This window comes from Osmerus eperlanus, chromosome 10 (assembly GCF_963692335.1).
Source record: "Osmerus eperlanus chromosome 10, fOsmEpe2.1, whole genome shotgun sequence".
Taxonomy (NCBI): Eukaryota; Metazoa; Chordata; class Actinopteri; order Osmeriformes; family Osmeridae; genus Osmerus; species Osmerus eperlanus.
The window spans coordinates 4861085-4882713 of NC_085027.1; the positions used below are offsets into that span (position 1 = coordinate 4861085).

The following is a 21629-nucleotide window of genomic DNA, read 5'->3' on the forward strand; positions in this document are numbered from 1 at the left end:
CTTAAAGTAACATACAGTATACCCTTCACTGACATACAGGTGCTTTACTGGCACCACTGATGTCTGAAAATCACACCGTGCTAGCGTAGAGTACAGCAGGAGTGAACATGAGAGAGGCCAGACTTTAGGAAAGAGAGTGCTCTTTGTTTCAGCAGCCGGTTGCTCTCCGGCGAGCGGCTCTGATCCGCTCCACTCTGATCCGCTCTGCTCGCTTGATTGGCCCTGAGCTCAGTGTCCGCTGAGTGGAACCCAAAGTACCCTGAGTGCTAGCCCCACTCCCCCAGGACTACTGTTGCAGACTCTGACGGGTAATTTCATTTATTTTTCAGCCTAAAATATTAATCCGAGACCCACCCCCGGAGAGGAAGCATTGCACTCACTAAAACACGACCAAGACAATCACTCTGCAATTAATAACACATGAGCTTCAGAATAGAGAAAGAGATGTCCGGCGTACATAAAAGGCTGTCTCTCTGACAGTCAGGCTATCGGACTGCCAACCATCTATACACTCACAGAGGTGACACGTGGAGAGCATTCAGTTCATAGCTAAATCAATATACATGCTCAATCTATGTACTGGTTTGCGGGCAAGTCTTGCATTGACGGTTCACTAAAAGCTATGTATTGTAAAATCACTTTTACATATTGTACAATACAAATGGATTAGAAAACCTCTCAAGCCTTAGAGTGATACTAATTGCAGGCAACTACAATTGTAACACTGTAAAACCACACCGACCACAGCTACTGAATCTCTGTAAACTACCGCTGAACATCAGAAATGGTGAGTGTTCGATATTCCTCGATATTGACAGGTTTACCGGTAGTTCTCTTGTTCTCTTAAACAGTACAAAACCACAAACCCCTTGAGACCTCCTCACAAAATGTTTGTAACCCTTTCCACGTCCTCCCTCAGCCTTCCCAGTTCATTCCCGACAAGAAAAGAGTCTTAGCAGCAAAATGCCTCAATGAGAATGAACGACACTTTGATGGCTACCCCTCGGGCGAAAGAGAGAGAGAGAGCAACTCTAGCTGTAACCCACGCCGCAGTCTGCCCGGCCTGGCCCCTGCGGCCTAAGTGCCTCTCCTGATGCCCATGTTTTGGAAAAAGCACTGCTTGTTCCGCCGAGCCAGATTTACCACAATCCCCAAGGAGTGGCGATGTGGCGACAGCTTTGGCGTCTCTCTCGGTGCCCTACTGTGGTTTTTAGGTGAAGGGAACAGATGTTCACAGGGGCCAGCTCTCTCTCCCACAACAAGGCCCAATGCACAGAGCACTCTGTACCTGAAATAGCCTAGCTGGGCGGAGGGCGGGGGCCAGTCGAGGGGGCCAACAGAGATGTCCATGCAAGCTGACGTGGTGTGGGCGGGAACATGCTTGTTTTCCCTCGGATTCACCTGATCCTAAAAGCTTTCTTGCCCTCATATTGATCCTGAAGCGCCTGCGGTCAGATGGGTGTTGTGTGCTTGCGTGGGGAGGGGTTTAAGAGGTACGCCTCAGAGTTGCTTGGGGGCTACTGCGCTAGATTAGCTCGACACTGCTCTGGCATCCCATTCACCTGATGTTGCACCGTTTGGGACTTTTTTGTCCCACGTAATTATGTACATAGTTTATGGCACACCTCTCTTTCTCTTCTGGTTTGTCATGCTGCTTTCTCAACCAAACATTCCATGTACTACATATTCAAATGAATCAAGTGCATACGGCTGTGGTCTGCTAATTCACAGTGCTTTTGTTGCAAAATAAATAAATAAAATACATTAGAAGTATATCAGAGTGGTGCACCTGTGGGGGCACGGGGCTCCCTGTGGTTCCCCTGCCGGCCCCCCTGCCGGCCCCCCTGGCCCTCATCGTCAGACTCCCCTGGGCCCAGGCCCTCCAGCACCTGGAAGCTGCTGCTCTGCTTGCCCCACACGTGGTGGATCTGCATGGCCGCCTCCCGCTCCGCAGCCAGGTCCAGGTCCTGCTGGGCCAGATGTGCCCTGAGCTGCCTGATCTCAAACTGAGGCAGCGATGGAGGGATGGTGTGAGGGGGAGGAGGGTGAGTTGAGGAGAGAATCAGACGAGTTGGATGGGTAAAGGTTGGAAGCAGAGGGAAAGGGAGAAAGATAAGGAATGGGAGAGTGAGAGATATTCTCAAAAGATTTATCCCCATCTAAACAAGTATATAATGTTATGGTGCCTACTATAATAACATCTCATTCAAAGAAATGTATATGATCTGTAAGTGAAGTAACTTACGGAATACATGTTGTACTTTCTCTACAGGGTGGACAACAAATACTGACAGACACATTCAAAATAGATGAACCGTTTTCAATTTTACACTATGTATTCAATTGTGGCTGGAGTGCTTTGTACCAACATGCTTGCAATGATGTACAGTTATGGCTTCTGTTGATATTGATTTTGAGGTTGGGGGCCTGGGAAAGAAATGATGTCCTAAAATGCTGCTGGCATGCAACACTAATGTCTGTGTCACCATATTCAGACAGTCACCATACTTAAAGATCTCAAAGATATAACAAGCAGAAAAAAGATATGTCGAGCAGATACCAGTAGAGGTTTTAACATAAAAAACGACCCAAGGAAGACACACATCTACAGTAGCAAGGTCTTACTGCCCTCTTCTGGTGATGTTTAGAATTACAGCATTACGAGCAACAGGACGGAATGATGCAGCATAACAGTGTTTTTACACAAATCTCAGGCGTTTCAACACGTTTCAAGATCTGTATGTTTCGTCTACATAGACTGGCATGCCGTGTATGGTTGTATCGCAGCAACCTATCAAACAGACTTGCGGTTCCAGCTGACTCTTAGGCCTCTTCGACCGTGTCGAAGCCGTCTCTGAGAGGTGTTGGTGTGGACACTCACGGCCTGTTCCTGGCAGATCTGAGTGAGGCGCTCCAGCTGCTCCTCCCTCATGGCCTTGGTCTTCTCGCACTGCTGGATCTCCAGCTCCATCTCCACCTTCACCTGCAGGACATAGGCTGTCCAGGGGAGAGGAGAGAGCCCCCTCAGGAACCACACCCTCTCCAAATCATATCAAAGGACACGGTACAGAAACCATCGGCGTAGCTTCACTCACGCTCGATTATTTATTTGTGTTAAATAAGTTAAAGCGCTCATTAACGTTGGAACTCAATGTCCCTATTTACAGGCTTGTCCCGCATCGTGGCCTCCTCAGTGACAGTGACTCGTGGAGGTTTATTAGATGTTAAATGTTTGTGATAATAATATCAACAATGTTTTTAAAATAATGTTTAGTTTGACGTTAGAACATTTTAATATATTATAAAAGCAGAATATTTCAATGAACGCCTAGTCATCGCTTCTGCCCCGCTAACTAAGAGGGAGAGTTGTGGCTGGTAGTACGTGTGGAGCAGTGTAATTCACACCCTGCCTGATTCCACAGCTTCTCCTTCTCAAGAGCCTGTTTCACTCTCCTCTCGGCTCAAGCAAAGTGTCCCCTAGCAGATAGTCCTCACCCCCCACTAACCACCCCACTGCCCAGCACACACTCCTCCCCACCCAGAAACCTGCAGGGGCCTTAGCACCAACCCAAGTAGCCCAATGGCAATCAGTTTAACACACACAACAGGTGTGTGTTATATATAAAATGTATATGTTTGTGTGTATAAATCTTTTACTTAACGCTTTTTCTCTCACCTATTTGTTTTTTCTCTCACCCCTTTTCTTTTTCTCTCTCACTCTCACCCTCGTTCTCTCTGCGTCCCTATCACTTTCTCTCTGACAAATATTTATTCAATTACTGAACTTTGATAGGCTTGAAAATATCAGAATAATCGGAGATGGGAAGTAACAAAGTGCAAATACTTAGTTACAGGTACACTGTACTTAAGTAAACTTCACTATTTTTCTGACAACCTTTTACTTTGACTCCTTACATTACAATGTTATTACATTGTTATTGTGTTATTACACTTTTGACACTAACTTTTCCAATGTTTTACACTGTTATTACACTGTTATTACATATTTATGTTATTATTACATTGTTATTACATATTTATTATTACACTTTCATTACACTATCAGTACACTGTGATAACAGTTGTTGCACTGTTGCAGAGATGGAAAGTCTACTTAATCTACAACAGTAAAGTATAACAAGGTAGTAGTAATGACTACTTCTGCCATCTCTGTGTATAATAGAGTACCCTAGAGCTGTGTAATCAAACCATATTGTGACTTTAAATTGTATCAGTGGCAAGATAGATTTTCTTGCTGTGTGGGCTGGCCAGCTGCCTAACTCAATTACTTACACACATCGAAACAATCAGGTTAGTATAGGCTATAGTGAAAACTAGGAAATGATGTCCTTGAGATGGCCACTCAAATAAAATGGTGTGGACCACATCCAACATGACTGTATTGCACTGCTGCTGATTGGGTTGAGCGCCAAACCAAGAAATAGCAAAATGTAGTTTACAGTCTTACCTAGAGTGTATTTCTACAGATTACATTTTCCTGTCATACATCAAAAAACACAGATTTGACATCCTAACGTAAAGAAACACAGGCTAGGCCGTATCAAGTCTGTCCGGATACTGTACATCCAAGTATTACCACAGCCATTTTACTTGTCAAACCATTAACATGAAATTGGAAGTCGATGGGTAAATTCAACCCAATGTCCCCACAATGGCTTTGTGTTCCTGAATGTACAGTCAGGTAGGTAGGATCACATCTCTGGTGAGATAGACCTTTCTGGTTGCCAGTGCCTTCACGAGGGAATATAAAGGTTCACTGAATATAACATAACATAAAAAGAATTGCTGTAGCGTGGAGTGCTTGTGTTTGTGCGACACTGTATGTGTGGTCGAGTCAGTGAGTTGATCATGAAGACAGGGTCCTGGATGAGGGTGACCTCCCCTGTAGTTATCGACCTCACCTTCCATTAGCATAGCAGAGAACAGCCAGTGGATTCATTATGGCCTCTGAATCTGTTTAACAAGGCCTGGCGATCAATACCAGTTTAAGTAGCAGAACGGTGGAAATTTACTCTGAGGGACCGATCAATAGAGATATTGTTCTGAATAGTAAATAATTTGTATAATCATCAGGTCTATATGGTGGTGCTGTCATTGCAGGATTGATTGGCCAATCCTGTGTTTGTTTACATATGTCTTGGGTTAATTATGGCTTTAACTGTTCTTTAAATCCAGCTAAACCGAGACTGCTGAAACCACAGAAAAAGCACCTTAGCTAAAAGTTATTACTTCAGTTAAAATGCTTTAATCAGAACTGTAATTCTAACCGATTGTTTAACCTCGTGTCACAGCGATATGCTAGAATAGCCAACCTTGCCCCTCGTTCTCCCACAGAGCTGCGCAGGGAAAGAGCAACGGAGGAAAAGCTCATGACTTAGATGTGGACAAGCGGCCGGAGACTCTAGGGAGATAGCTGCCAGCTGTCCAGAGACAAGAGAAGGCTGACCGAGCCCCATCCCGCCTGGCCTCTCTCACCGTCAATGATTCTCTTGACCCTCCAGATACGCAGGGTGATGATGAGACTGATGGCGTCCCAGGGGCTGCTGGGGCCGTTGGCCACGGTGGAGGCCACCATGGGGGCCAAGGACAGCACGATGACGGCACCATCAAACACCTGTGGGCGGAACACACAGACAGGAAGCGCTTCACGCACGTGTTCGCTCGCAGGCAGACAGACAGTGTGGAACGGACGGCCAAATCACCTCACCTCAATCTGATGGGCAAGGTCTTACGTAATTGTTTTTGTTCCGGCTAACTATTCTGCATTGTGAGTTTGGTTTTAGGACTTTCTTAATGGCTCCACTGGAATCTTACCTCAACTTTATTTTCGATGTAGTCCCAGATCCCAAGGACAACAATTCTGAAAACAGTCTGTGAGAGAGAGAGGGAGAGAAAATGAAACACTTTCACAATGTTCTCACATTCCCTGAGCTGTCCACATACTACATAAGATTCAAATGTTTTAAAGGTAAGTATATCTGAATAAACTGTCGAAGTTAACCGTGTCTCTATTCATACAAATGCCCATAGAAATGTTGCTCTAGTTTCTGTGACCCATTTAAATGTAATGTCCGGTGAATCTTGATATTCCCTTACAAAAGCACCGGCCAAACAAAATGGTATATCTCTGTGATCTGATCCTACTCGACTGTACATACAGTGACACAAAGGATGTTGTTGAGGGAACCTTGTGTTGAACACACTCTTCGACTTACAATTTAATTAGGATGGGTTGACAGACAAAAGTGGCCCAGATAATTCATCAAAATGTAGCACAATACACAACAACAGTGTCACTGTAAGTGAGAAGAGGAGAGGATCCCCCCTGCAGGTAGGACCCTGATCTCTGACTTGTGGACTAGGAGCAGCTGGTATCCATCCATGACCTCATCCATCTGACACTGTTCCTCTATGGTGTCAGGGAGCGGTGTTAGGTGTCTCATATCAATGTAACCAGATCGGTTGCTCGTTAACCTCATCCATCATTATTACCTCTACCCGCCTCCTGTTAACTCGTGTTTGGTTCAGGTGGCTGAGGCTGTTGTATCGTACAAATGTACCTGTACTGTAGGTGGACTTTATAGTACAGGACAGGCCAGTACTGTACTGCATACAGTGGATTGCTTAGTCCAGCACTAACCTCAGAGAAGAAGAGAGACAGGATGATAAGGCTGATCCAATGCATGATGCTGGCAAACTGGAACGCATTGGCAACTAGTGAGGAATATGACAAAAAGAGACAATTTTTTTCGCCATAAAATTCAATTATTAAGAAAAGGATGTAAATTTCAAATTGGTCCAAAAGGTAAGTTAGTACAGACATATGAGATGAATCCTGATATCTATCAAATGCTAGTCCCTGCGGAAAACAAAATTGCTGTATCTCTTTATTCCTAGTTTCCCAGCACTACAGTATGCATTCCCTCTCCGTCCACCAGTCTTCCTATCCCTCCCCATATCTCCCTCTATGAATCCACATGCCACCCAGTACCCCTCCATCTCTCCTGCCTAATCTTTCGATGTCTCCCTTCCTGCCCTGCCCACCCACTCTATCATTTGTCTTGCAGGACTGGTGATACGTCTGAAGAGGCTGCTGCCTCGCAGTCCTTGGAGCGAGACTGGGCTATCATTCCAGGCCACGTCTCCTGGCGCCGTTCCCACAATCGATGGGGATGGGTGCCCAGCGCCACGGAGAAGAGAGCAGCTCATTCTCACCTCTCTCCATCAGAGTCATTTACTACCCTGTTCCAACTGGCAGGACGCTGTGCGATTAAGAGACAGGGGACAGTGAGAGGGCAAGGACGGCTCTAATCTGTGTTGACAGCGTCCCCATCTACCACTTGGATTACCAACGGATTTTTGTTTGGCTTTAACAGCAGCTCAGAGACAAATCTTTCTTTTACACAAGCACATAGCAGCAGCTCAAACACTTAAGGCCCTGGTGTTAGTCAGTTCATGAAGGGTGTAAAGACGCATTTGTTTACATTGTAGCAGCTTGGTGTCGATGAGGAGTTCCAGGGTAAGGAAGAGCACCACCAGGATGACACAGGCCACCAGTAAGCAGTTGAAGCCAGCACTGAGCAGACACACCTGCCACAGGGCTACCCGTCGACCACAGCACGGCTTCAACCAGTTAGACCTGGGGAAAGAGAGAGGCAGAGGAGAATTGTGAAAACAAAGTTGTTTATTGCATATAATGACATTTGCTCACTTTGTATTTCTAATAATGTATACATACAGAATATCAATACCAATTAAATTATGTATTAATTTAGCAGACCTTTTTTTATCCTAATCAATGTACAGTACAATGTAGTATCTCAATGTTTCTGTCATTTAGTAAACTTGATATGCAAAGAATGGCTGTTTTTCCCTCCATTCACCAGGAGGGGGCGCTAGTTGACACGTGCACAGACACAGGGTCAAATACTCTCTGATCTAAGCCATGAGCCAGGCTCGGAGACCAAAGCAAAGGGTGTGAACAGAGGCTGTATTAAGAGCAAGGGACACTGAGACTCTTTGAGTTAGTGACTTGTTCCTCTGTCAAAATGTGATCGGAATAGCAAAGCAAAACCCTTTGACATGAATGAAAGGATTTAGTGTTGAGGAGACCACTCAAAACACAGGGACTTTGAGGTTTGGGGAGTAAAACATAGAGGCGCACACATGCGTAGTCCACAGATTCCGTTGTGTGTCTACTCGTATTAGATCAATTCTTTGTGAAGTATTCCATAACTCAGAGGTAAGATGCCGTCAAAATTGTAGCCAAAAGGTTTAAAATTATCCAGGCACATAACAAATATCTCTCCAAGATCCGAGCTTATCCCAGATCCCATCTCTCTCCCTACACCAACTGCTCCCTCGGCTGGCACTGGGAGACAACAGAAACCACGCCCCCTCACCAGTCGTCCAACTGGAGTGGAAAGTTGGCTTTCTCTTTCACACCTTCCATTCCTCCCCATGTACTGGCTACCAGTATACTTGGCAGCTTGTGCCCCTCTCTGTGATCATATCTTCATTCCCTAGCATGGTGCTAATTTGTGCTAAGTCAGTAGCGACAGAATGAGGCTGTGTTTTAATCAAGTTAAGCAAGAGTGGCCATTGAACTGTCACTGATAGTCCCCGAGCGTGACTGCGGACATGAGGGACCAGGGCGTGTGGGGATCGAGTCATCGTTGTCACGCACAGTCATTCCCAGGGGAGAGCTTCTATTTGTTGCATCCTTGTTCCAAACAACAGCTCCTGTCACTGGCCTCCGTTGAAAGACTTTTAAACAAAAGATTGACACGTGAACATGCCTGTAAAGATCTGTCTTACTTTGACTTCACTAAAGCAACACTCTCTATGTGATATGTAGAGAGAGAAATAATCAGCAACTTTTAATGTTTAGTCATGAAATAGTAAACAGGCTTGTTCGGCCCCTCCAGACAGGACTGCGAGTCGCCTGTTTACAAGAACTAGGAAGGTGCTCTTAGCAGCTGCCGAGTCACTCACCTCACTCATCCTCCCAAACCCTCAGAGGGGAGCGCTAGCTAGGTCCACTCGACGTGGCCAAGCCCACAGGCCTGTAAACAATGCTAGGCTAATCTAATAAAGGCATAATCACGCTGTTAGCAATCATCTCTCTGGCACCGGGTGGGGCTCGAGTCTGTGGGCTCCAGATGGTGGTAAGTCTGCTCTAGCTGGGTTCATGCTGATACTCCCTGGTCGTGTCTTACTACGCCAGGCTGGCCCGCGGCTGGGAAGCTCATCTTCTGCCTACCCGCCTGCCCGTGGGCATCATGCAGGGAAGACCAGGGTGGAAAAGGAGTGACTATCATTCCATGAGAGAATGGGAATGGGAAACCCTTTTTTTGTGCATGAAAATGTTATTGAGATGTCAAATTTACGCTGTCATCCTTTATGAGATTAGTGATTCACGTGAAGTATGATTTTAAAATTCCGAATTAACAATGTTGTGCGAAGTGATTTGGAATGGTTGTAATCACATTACTGTAAATGGCTGTATACAGTACCCTTATTACCTTTAACTAAGTCCTGTACACAATGTGGCCTTGAGTGAAACCATACTGCAGGCTAGAAGTCAAAATAATTGGCATGGGCCTTAATAGAGCCACGTGCTGGTGAGTTTACCTTAATGATGCATCTTTCTCAGTTTAACTTTGTCCCTCTGGCCTCTCTACCTACAGCATATGCTCTCAAACTAGGGAGGGACCTCTTCTCTGAACAAACACAAGCTGCTCTGTGGCCCGCTCTAACCCCCAGACACCCAGAGATGCCAGGAAAGCACACCCTCTGAGACTTAAAGCAATATTCAGCTAATTAGCGAGACCTTATCATCCATGCTACTACAGTTAGCTAGCCATCATGGAGGCACGAGGGGAAGGTACTATCATCCATCAATAATGTAATTTATGTTAATGAAGGAACACAGTGGATAAGACTGCACTTGCCACTTGGCATCGGCATCTATCACTTAGACATCCACCATTGTGTGAAACAACCATCTACAATTATTTTGTACTTTGTGACTTCTATCCACGATTACTTCGGGACTACTTCTCGTGAAGGTAGAATCTCGGTTCCAATCTTAGGTCTTATGATTTCATACTTCATTTACACTACCCTCGACAGAAAGCAGCAAAAATATGATAAACTTGCTGGAACAATAAAAAAGCCAGGGGGTAGCAGTTGGAAAATGAAACGTTAAAGATAAATTACTCTCTCCACAAGCTTAATGGGATGAACTCCTCTTTCGACCTCATCCCTGGGAGTAATGGTGTTGGAGAGCAACGTTCACAACTCAGTATGACTGCATAATGCGGACCCCATTAGGATGAGGGATATGGAAAAGGCCGATGCAGGTTTTAGTAGACAGCGTGGACGTGGTTCTCCGACAGCCAAGGACAGTAGGGTTGTGGAGAAAGGACCTGTCATACGCTGGTATTTGAGGATGAGTCAACAGCAGACCGTGTAGACATCAAGACGGTTGACTCAGGGCAGGATGACACCAGGCTCAGTCACACGACGGGGCCTGAAGATGGACATGCAGCGCAGACGTGACATCACACACGTGCCAAGGAACATACGGTGACGCACAAAACTCCTATCCTCAATGTGCCCGGCACTTACGTCCTTAACTTATGTCTGTGTTGGTGACGTAGTAACACACATAATCACACACTCAGGCACTGTGTTGACACACACTGAGTCAATGTGCCCTATTTAAAATCATGGTTAGAGAGAGCTTCTTTAATCAACTCAGACAGAGGACAATGGTCAAGGTGACCTCCAGCTCAAGAGAGACTACAGTCCTGTTTTGTACAGTAACTTCCTCTTGATACTTATCTATATACTTCTGACCTGCTGTTTCCTATTAGATTGATTAAATCTTGTCTCCCCCCTCATCATTCTGTCTGTGTCGTGGTGTGTTCTTTCACGGCCTGTCTTAAGTTCTCAATTTCACGCCCGACCCACGCTGTCTCAGTCTTTGTCTGTCTCCATCTTTCTACCTCGAACGCCCCTCACCCTTCACTCTGTCCAACTAAATGCTATCTGCTTCCCCTTCCTATCTCTCTCTTTCTCTTGGTGTCTCTCTCTCTGTGTCTCTCTCTCTGTCTCTCTGTTCTGTGTTTGTCGGACAGGTTGATACAGCCATCAGCGTGGGCCTGCTGTAGAGGAGAGTGGACAAGGCGGGACAGGAAAACAGAGGCGGTAGATTAAATCATGAAACTGATCGATACCGGCGAGGGAGGAAGTGAGCGGCCAAACACAGCAAATCAGACAACATCCCTCAGAGTCCAGATGGCCTCTGATAAAAAGAACTCCACTACCCACACTGCAGTTCCACCAAGACAGGGCACCGCTTCCCCTACTCATTCCATTCTAGTGCATGGGAATATCAGCAGACTTTCCTCAAAGTGGAAAGTTACAGCCTGAACAGCTTTGATCTCTTATTTACCCTCATCAGTCTTAGATTAGAACAAGCTTATCATCCAATCACAGATGATTTGTTTTACACAGTCTATTTGCTGTAGCATTACTAATAGATAAACAGAACAGGAGCTTCTTACCCCAGACTTTTCCTCAAAGTCTCACTACAGCAGAAGCGTAAGAGAGGATATGACCTTCTACATTCCAGGACATACAGTTTTCCTTTGCTAAGGACACATGATGTGAGGAATAACTGCCATTTAGGCCCAAAAGCGAGCAGAAAAACTAGTCTTAACGAATCAGTGATAGCTCTCACCGAGGTATGTGGAATTCATTAACAATCCCAGGAAGGGAAACAAAATATGTTGCTCTAGTGGGCCCTTTGATCATTCATAGTGACCTGTGGGATTGATATCTCAACTGCATCCTTACATCACAGAGCAGAGTCCAATTTCTGACAAACTGAACCCCATCAATACCCAGATCCCTAGCAAACACAGTGGCATTATCGTGGAAATCAATCACAGACAAAGTTTCCAAGGCTCAACGAATCGGACCTCCACACCTTTTTTTCAGTTGGCTATAGCTCTATTGAAAACCCCAAGCGGAGAAGTTTGAAATGAGAGGGTAAATTGCTTCCAGGAATGGGTGTGACTGTGCGGCGTCAGAATGTGGACTTGAATGTGCCGCCGAATCACCTTGGCAGCTGTTTATGATCCCTTCATCTCCGATAAGTATAGTGCATGTGGACGGTTCTAATTCCCACAATTCAGATTAATCTTGGTGTCAATTGAGAGAGAATGGGATATAGAAAAAAGAGAAGTCAGTGAGAGATGGGAGCCAGAAGGGGGAGGGGAGTAGGTGGAGGGAAAGAGATGGACAAGAGCCATATACTCGCAGGGCACTGCAATTAGAGGAGTCTTACTGAGTGACAGGACAAACAGGGGAGACTGGCAGGCTAGCTCAGGAAAACAACGACGCTCTGCAAACCAAACACACCTAAAGCTTCACTTTTTGTATTGGGTGTCCACGTAGGACAATTGTTGAAAGTTTTAAAGGTATTGGAGGAAACAAATTGAGAGAGATAAAAAACAGAAAATGGTTACAACCTTCCCGAGGCAATCTTCAACTGATGGAAAAATTCTATTTCACCTGACAAATATGAACAGTCAGTCACCATGACCAGTGTGCAAGCATCTAAAACACCCCTCTAGAAACAAATGTATCTTCAGGATCCTTGTCAGCCCCCACACAAAGCTTTATGCCAAAGCAAGCACGGAAAGAGGAATACCAACTAAGCAAAAAATATATGCTGAGTAGCAGTGATGTCGTGAGATCACAGGTAATTAATTTTACATTTGAAAGGTTTCTCATTACATATGCCTGCGCACCATTGCTCACAAAACATCAGCGCAGAACTGGCAAATGGCACAAGATTCTCAAATGTTTGTATCATTTGGAGAACTATATTGATCACGTGCTGATTATAAAAATGTGTTACATGTAGGATGGTTGGATCAACAGATTGTAAATTCTGATTAAAATACGGGGAGATATCCTTTTATTGGATGTTCCATGTTGACAGGAATGAACTGTATTTACTTGTATACACTTGACGTGCATAGGACTGCACTTGTACAACATAAATGCAGAGTACATGTTGACCTTTGTTTGCTAACCTTTTTAAACAGCAGTTTAATTCAGCAAAATTGCATTATTCTGGTCATGCCATTTAATGTTAGGTAATGTTTATGACATATTTTCTAAATTACACATTAGATATGTCTGATATAGCGTGGATAGTGCCTGTAATGCATGGTTGTTCAGATACATAAGATTGAGGTTAAATATGAACTCGAAAATATGCCACAATTATTGGTTGTCATAGGGTTTCTGTCATGTTTGTTTGCAATACACTAGAATATCTTGACATAGTACGTATCTTGTTGAAAGTAGCCAGCTGTCCACTGGTGTCCCACAGGGCTCCGTCCTTGGACCCCTCGTCTTCTCCCTCTACACCACCTCGCTTGGACCAATCATCACCTCCCATGGCTTCTCCTACCACTGCTATGCTGACGACACGCAGCTGTACCTGTCGTTCCCCCCAACTGATCCGGGGATCTCAGCTAGGATCGAGGCCTGCCTCGCAGACATCTCCGCCTGGATGACCGAGCACCACCTCCAGCTGAACCTTGCCAAAACAGAACTCCTCATCATCCCGGCCAAACCCTCCATCTCCCACGATCTCTCAATCACCCTCCTCCAGCCTTACACCCCCCCCCCCCCCCGCCACCTACGGTCTTCTTCTGACAACCGTCTGGTGGTCCCACCGCTCAAGAGCGCCCGGTCCCAACACAAGCTCTTCTCCTGTCTGGCCCCCCAAAATGGTGGAACCAACTCCCCACCTCCATCAGGGACACGGACTGTCTCCCCACCTTCAAGAAAAGGCTCAAGACGCACTTGTTCCGGGAGTACAACGGCACTTAGGAATGCTTGGCTGGATCTGAAGTTAGTTTCCTCCAGGATTACAATGACTCGTATTGAGAGACTTGTTGCTCTTGTTGGTTAGTTGTAACGGTTTCAAATTCTTGTACTCGCTGTGAAATATTTTACTGTTGATAGTTTTTTTTTCTACAGGTACACTCTTGCACTCTTGTGGGGAGTTTCATGTTGTTCAATTGTAACTTGTTTAACTACATGCTCTTATGGTTCTTCCCTTTGGCACTTATTTGGTTTTCCACAATGTATGCTTCATGTTTTGGCTGCTCGCAATGTTTGGGGCTATCTCGTTGTTATGATCAGTGACCTATGCTCTTTTGTAAAGCTCTCTCTTGGAAGTCGCTTTGGATAAAAGCGTCTGCTAAATGCATAAATGTAAATGTAAGTATGGTCAAGCACATCATAAGTCAGATAAGTCTAGATACTGTACAGTATTGTGATACTGTATAACCATGTAGCATGACTATGTGGCATATTGTTTCTCCTCTTTAATCCAATTCCTACTGTTGTAACTGAAGCAGAATCTCTTCAAACAGGATTAGACTTCTAGAGAGTTCACAACAGCACACTTTGCCTGTAACTACACCAATCCTGGTGAAACACAATGGGCTAATCACTCCTCCTGACACAGCAAACCACCACTAACAATGAAGATGATCTGACTTGAGCTCCTAATCTCGAGGGTGGGGAGACATCATGTTAGGAGGGTGAGGATACATCATGTTAGGAGGGTGAGAAGCAGTTGAAATCCCACCCCACCCCAATTCTCTGTGGTCATCTTAGCCTCATGCAAACTCTATGATGGGAGCAAAGGCAGGTAAGTGGGGCTGCATCCACTACAGCCAGCACCAAGTAATGATGTCAGAGAGAGAGAGGGAAAGGGGAGAGGAAGTCAGAGACAAAGGGGTGATACAAAGTGCAAGCAAATATGAGGACAAGAGGTTTGTGAGGGCTTTGCCCTTTTTGGCTCTCATTTAACATTCAGTATGCAACACACAACTGCAAGGGGAAAGTAAACCACTTAATGAATGAGATTATGGGGAGGGGACTATGATTACAGACACAAAGTAGGTTGAGTGATTCTAAGAACAAAAGACTGATTTTCTTATGTGAATATCTAAATATATTGTGTATATAGCAGCTTTATAGCAGACTATTGTCCAAAAGAATACATTTAAAACATTTTGATTTCTGCTGCAGTCGAAGTACATTTACATTTAGTCATTTAGCAGACGCTCTTATCCAGAGCGACTTACAGTAAGTACAGGGACATTCCCCCTGAGGCAAGTAGGGTGAAGTGCCTTCCCCAAGGACACAACGTCGTTTGGCACAACCGGGAATCGAACCGGTAACCTTCAGATTACTAGCCCGACACCCTAACCGCTCAGCCACCTGACTCCCTTTAGAAGTAGCATTGATATAGCTATCATCATACAACCCTTTGGTTGTATGATGTCTTTCACCTCTTTCAGACTCCAGGTCCACCTCGACCCTCAACACACGTCCCTCCTGAGGCAAGGGAGTTCACTGACAGAAAAATAAGTTTAACATTCAAGTTGTTCTTGGCCAGAGAAATTGCCTTTTAATACAAGGTAAATGGAGATAAATCTACCTATATCTGCAGTGAAGCTGACAAGCTGGTCTCCACTAATAGGTTTTTCCCCGGACACTTGATCTCTTTCCCTTTTAGCCAGAAAAGCAATCTCACACTTTGCATGTCTGTGAATATTAACCACCTTGCCAACACAGGCCTCTTCCCTTTTTCTCAAGGTGATCCCATCTGTGTCTATTTGAGGGCTGGGTGTAGACTCAGAGCAGTCGGCAGCTATGATGGTCTCCACGCTGTGTGAGTAAGGTGTTAGAATCACACCGACTGAAAATCCTTCACTTTGTCTTCTTAGTGAACTTCCTGGGAGACTTATTACAGCATCTGTCTGCCACTGAACCTCTTCAGACCACCCGGAACGTTCTTGATCTTCACACTGTAATAAATGTCTGCGAGGAGTTGTTTGAAACGTGAAAACGACCGGAGAAGGTAATCGTTGGTCGAAATATACTTTTTGACATCCCATTAAGAGCTAGTGAGGGCCAGATCACAGGTGTACAGCCATTGTAAGTGAAAGCAGATCAGTTAGGATGGTTTTATGGATCTGGAGGCGACCACTTTGGTAAGAAATCTGCCCCCAAATGCCTCTGTAGAGTCTGAGACATAAACTGTCACGTCTCAATCAAATGAAAACATGAGAGAAATACAGGTTTAAGAGAGATAGAGAACGGCAGATCGAGAGGCAGAGAAAGAGAGAGGGTGAGAGAGAGAGAAAGAAAGATGGAGAGGTGAGAAAGAAGGGAGGGACAGCAGCTCTTTCTCAGAGCTATGTGGAGATAACACAGAGGTCTATGATTCCCCGATGGCTCCTAGACTACCTTTAGCACTCTAATTAAATCAAGACAAATTGGCAGGACCCACCTAACCACCAGAGAAGGAATAATTCAACACACTGTTGTGCTTTAACTTTCCCTTCTCCACTGCTGTGGCCATAAGTCAGACTGGACTTTTAAATAGGAAAAACGATGACATCACTGAGGGGCCGAAGTAGCCACACAAGCGCACTCAAGACTTAACAGATGTTTGGTGTACCTGTGGAACTCATGACATGTGAGTTCTGCTAGCAAGGTGAGACACTCGCGCAGGGAACTTAGCAATTGAATTTACAAAGTTCAGTTGAACGACAAAGCCAAAGCTAACATGACACCCAGGCCATCTCATGTTGCTGCACATGAAAACTGACAAGTGACCATTTCTGAAAACGAACATGAGGACCCTTAGCATGTGACTGGTGGGTGGTAGCAGTAAGAGAGGAGGGATTCTTCATCCTCCTCATCCTCTCAGCCCACCAGGACACAGCCTCAGATGAGCCATCTGGCCCGGGTGTCGAGTCACCTCACCCTGAAGTCCACACGCACATTTGGGGAGCAGCCAAATCAACGGCATATGCTTCTGCCTCTGTGTCTGGCAAACGCACTCTGATCAGGACTGAGGAAGAGGGGGGGGAGGGAGGGTGCATGAAGTGAGATCATTCCCGCTGCTATCCTAGATTCATTACTGTGGTCTGGGAGGGGTTGGGGAGAAGGAGGGGAGGGCTGAGAGCCCAAAACACACCTCCGCACCTGTTCAGGTATGCTCTATGATGATGAAAAGGCAGGGAACCTGGTAGGCTGGTACTGTAACTGCCAGGAACTACGGCTCAAGTGAAGTATTGGTCTTCATTCTGTAGGGTAATCTTGCATTTACTGTAAGCCTTGGGAATGACTGCTGTAGTACAGTATCGAACCATGACAGCTCACAAGGTTGTGACCAAAATGTGTCTGCCATCCCTCCAGCTCTCCCACTTTGGCCTGCTTTCCCACCATACCACACTGGGAAAAGCTGAAATGCAAAAAAAAACAAAAAACAGAACAAACAAACAAAAACAGCTTGATGACTGGAGCGAGTGGGCAGCAATGAAAGTGCTGAACGCAAACCCACGCCACCTTGGTCCTCCCAGCTTCTCCTGGACAGGAAGATAGATGGCCTGAACTCTATTAATAACTGCACTCCACTTACCATGGCTCCAAAACTGCTAACACTGCAAGTGCCCCCTGATGCTAGCTAGAACAACCACCCCCACAATGTCGCCCACTCCTGCTGATAGACATGCTACATTAGGCAACAATGCAGCAAAAGTGTGCTTAAAATCTCTGACGCACACCTTCCCCCCTCCCTCCCTAATGCAGGGACCCATGGTTCCTAGTGTCGCTGTTGTCCTTGGCTGGTGGGAATGTGTTGAAAAGGGATGGAGACGAAGGAACAAAGTAGACCTTTTATTGACATTTAATTCAGTGATATACATCATCGTATGGCAATGGTGTGCAGATGTGAGAGAGAGAGAGAGAGAGAGAGAGAGAGACAGAGAGAGAAAAAGAGAGAGCGAGTATCTAAATACACAGAGGCATCAGAGAAGGAGCCCTGCCTGTCCTAATGACATGTGACAGCCAGGCATAAACTTGAATATGAAGTGAACCATGATTACAGACGATTAGATAACAATCACTACACAGTGCAGCGAGAGAGCTTTCGTTCCTCCCCTTTCTTTCAGCGTGTGCCCATGTGTGCCTTCACGCTTGTGCGCTCGTCTATGTGGACGTGCGCGTGCACGAGTGTGTCTGTGTGTGTGTGTGTGTCAACGACTGCTTATCCCGCCTCTGAATCCCCATGTGGAGTGGGGGCAGCGCGTACGAGAGATAACAGAAAGGTCAACTCCACCTTCACAATGCTATGGGCTATGATATGCAAACATGGCCGATGGTGGGTGCTTCATCATACAGGCAGGTTGACATGAGAGCCTTTCTCTTGATTAATTCCAACTGCCTCATTCTCCACTGCAGTACATGTCTCTGAAACTCACACCAGCCTCTTTGGCAGTGCGTGATCAAATCCATTCTTTGTTTATCAAACGCTTGCGCAGGTCCCTATTCCCATGCTCTGTAAAAAATTACACAAATAATAAAACCATTTTAAAACAATAACATTGATTCAGTACATAAGAATGGGGATGAATATTTTATGTATACCTAATTGGGAAGGAGCGAATGAAATAGCATTTTTCACAAAATCAATACGGCTGACACCCAATTTAAGACTTCTGGCTGTTTTTACTTTCTATAGAAGCGATATACCAGAGACGTAACCAGTTCAGGAGAGTAGTAGCCTAATTTCTCTTTCTGAATATATCAGTTTTCAATGATTTCAATGTTTTTCACAGAAAGGAGCGCATGGACATGATATTCTGCCAAGAAAAAGCCATCCAAACCAGCCATTGTAGAATCACTGTCCACTCACTGAACCTCATCCAGTGAACCGTCCCTATGTGATTAAATATTTGTTCCTCAATTTGAAGTACACACACACAAGCGCACACACAAATTGTCGCTATGTCTGATGCTTTCCTCCATCCCATGCATAATACAACAGCCTCAGACACACACACACACACACTTACACACACAGACACTCACACACTCCCTCTATTACAATCACACTCCCTCATGACCAGGCAGAGCCAATGAGTCTCTCCTAGAACAGCCTCGGAAGGCAATCCACTTTCCTGGGGAAAGTCAGTGGAGCATATGACACATCCCTCTCAAGGTACATTATCATGTTGATGGCCATGGACGGCCCTCGCCTGCCTCCATCTCCATTCTTACCAACCTCACTTCATCATTTCCCACGGCAATGTAAAAAAGCCTGATTTCCTTCCCTTCATCATTTCCTAAAGGTGAGCCGGCCTACAGTGGGGCCTAGTAAGCCCTAGAGGGTCCCGTTCTAAACGCAGGCACGTTTCCCATCTACGGATGACTAAAGTACTTGACTAGAGAACACAACTTGGCCGGCTTGTTTTGCGCATTATGTTCTACTGTACTGGATGAAATGCTTCAGAGCATGGGGGTCAGGTGGCTGAGATGTTTCAGAGCATGGGGGTCAGATGGCTGAGCGGTTAGGGAATCGGGCTATTAATCAGAAGGTTGCCGGTTCGATTCCCGGTCGTGTAAAACTGACGTTGTGTCATTGGGCAAGGCACTTCACCCTACTTGCCTCAGGGGAATGTCCCTGTACTTACTGTAAGTCGCTCTGGATAAGAGCGTCTGCTAAATGACTAAATGTTAATGTAAGAGCAAGGCTAACCACCGCAGACAGCCTTGTGAGCCCTGTTGTGGAGGTGAAGATGCTGCGTGGACGCACGCTGTGTTGCTGAGTGACAGTGGGGCAAGGCTTGCTGCTGCTGTCCGGCACAAGGCTGTCTGCGGTGGTCAGCCTTGCTCTTACATTAACATTTAGTCATTTAGCAGATCTGCTGCAGTCCGGCAGCAGCAGATCAATAACCACGAGGAGACGGAAACACCCGCGTTAGCACTGGGAGCACCGTCGCTGCTGAAGCCCACAGAAGAGCATGTCAGGACCTGGGGGACAGCAGCTGGCTGACTGATTGACTGACTGACACATTTGCATCAAGCGTTCTTGGCTACGTCTCCGTACTGCAGAGTGGCTTCCTGGCGAAGCAAGTATCGAGACACTGTCATCAGAGGTAAGGTCACCTGTCATGGGTTATTTTCAACAAGAAGAGGGAGAACACCAGCATATGAAGTCGCCTCCATCGTCAGCCCCTTATTTCTTCCAGGACACCTTCAGCAAACCAACTGCGGAGCAGTGCTTAAATGCTCCAAACCATAACCACAGTGCTGATGGAGAATTCAAACGCAGGCATGAAACTGTAATTATGATTAATGCAAAAAATTAGTGTTCCATTTAAGATATATACCGGAGATATAACACGATACTGTGCTCTATAATCTGGAGCTCATGCCTCATGGATTTAACGGGAATTTTATTAGACCTTTTATTAGACCTTTAAAATCCTGGTAAGAGAATTTGATACAAGGAGAAATGTTTTACTAAGGACATGATAGAAAACGCCTTCCTGTAGTAGTGCTAGCTACAGTATGATAGTACATCTGAATTATAGGTCAATTCACCTATAAGAAAACAAATACCTACATCTGTTTCTATAGATTTCACACATGGTACAAGGAATGCATTCTTCATATTTCCATTTCTCAAATGTGTTTCCAAACCGCCGTTCAAAATAACAAGAACGCGACCCAAAGCGAGTGTGTCATCCTGGCACCGGAGTCACAGCGCCGACACAGCCAACGCTCAGCAGCATCCCATAATGTGCCGTCACTGTCGTTACGTGCGACGGTGACAACAGTAATGTGTTAGTGTCAGCAGCGCCCACTGTTGACAGTGCGTCTGTGGGATCCATCTGTCCGGGACGGGGCCGGCCAGCACCAGACTCAGCGAAGTGAGACAGGCCCTGGGTGTCAAACGGAGGGGCTTGGATGAGGCCTTCTGGATCCCATTCTCCAGCTTATGGTGTTTGTGTGTGTCCTGTGGAGGCGTCCCAGTCAGACACTGGTCTGAGTCATTCTTCCTGGACAGGATGTAGGCGCGCTGACCAGATATGAACCGTGCACATGCAAATCTGCGATCTGTGACTAATGAAATGGACATCTGTAATATGAGCTCATAATATCCACATGCCGAGCCAGCATTTCTACACTCGCGCTGAACAACATGACCCTATTATAAGTATCGTACATTACAGTGCCATTCTAGACGGCTGGGAGAGTGTTGCTGTATTTTCCAAGATTTGTTATGGTCTGCATTAGAAATACAGCGCCTGTGACATCAAGAGAAATGAAAAAGCAAAGAGCTACTATGTGTTTCGACTTTATATGCCTTAAGGTAATCACCATAAAATGACCTATTCAGGGGTGGAGTTGGAATGGTGTAATTCAATATAATGTAATGTATAATTACGTAGTACTATCAGCCATTTCAGGGTATGAAGGCTGACATATTCTCTGGGAGGCCACTCTGAGGATCATGCCATGTACAATGTCAATTATGGTAATGATATAATTGGTCGAGAGAGAGAGAGAGAGAGAGAGAGAGAGAGAGAGAGAGAGAGAGAGAGAGAGAGAGAGAGAGAGAGAGAGAGAGAGAGAGAGAGAGAGAGAGAGAGAGAGAGAGAGAGAGAGAGAGAGAGAGAGAGAGAGAGAGAGAGAGAGAGAGAGAG

The 21629-nt window shown here is 45.6% G+C and overlaps 1 protein-coding gene across 1 annotated transcript in view; it reads right to left on the reverse strand.

Annotated features, from left to right (window-relative positions):
• Positions 1 to 21629, reverse strand: part of LOC134027840 (transmembrane protein 266-like) — a 30568-nt gene that overhangs the window by 1836 nt on the left and 7103 nt on the right. The window contains exons 4-9 of the mRNA XM_062471042.1: positions 7506 to 7660; positions 6662 to 6735; positions 5836 to 5892; positions 5497 to 5635; positions 2882 to 2997; positions 1790 to 2006 (exon numbers count right to left, since the gene is read on the reverse strand). Coding sequence (XP_062327026.1) covers positions 1790 to 2006; positions 2882 to 2997; positions 5497 to 5635; positions 5836 to 5892; positions 6662 to 6735; positions 7506 to 7660 — 758 coding nt within the window. The remainder of the gene's footprint in view (positions 1 to 1789; positions 2007 to 2881; positions 2998 to 5496; positions 5636 to 5835; positions 5893 to 6661; positions 6736 to 7505; positions 7661 to 21629) is intronic.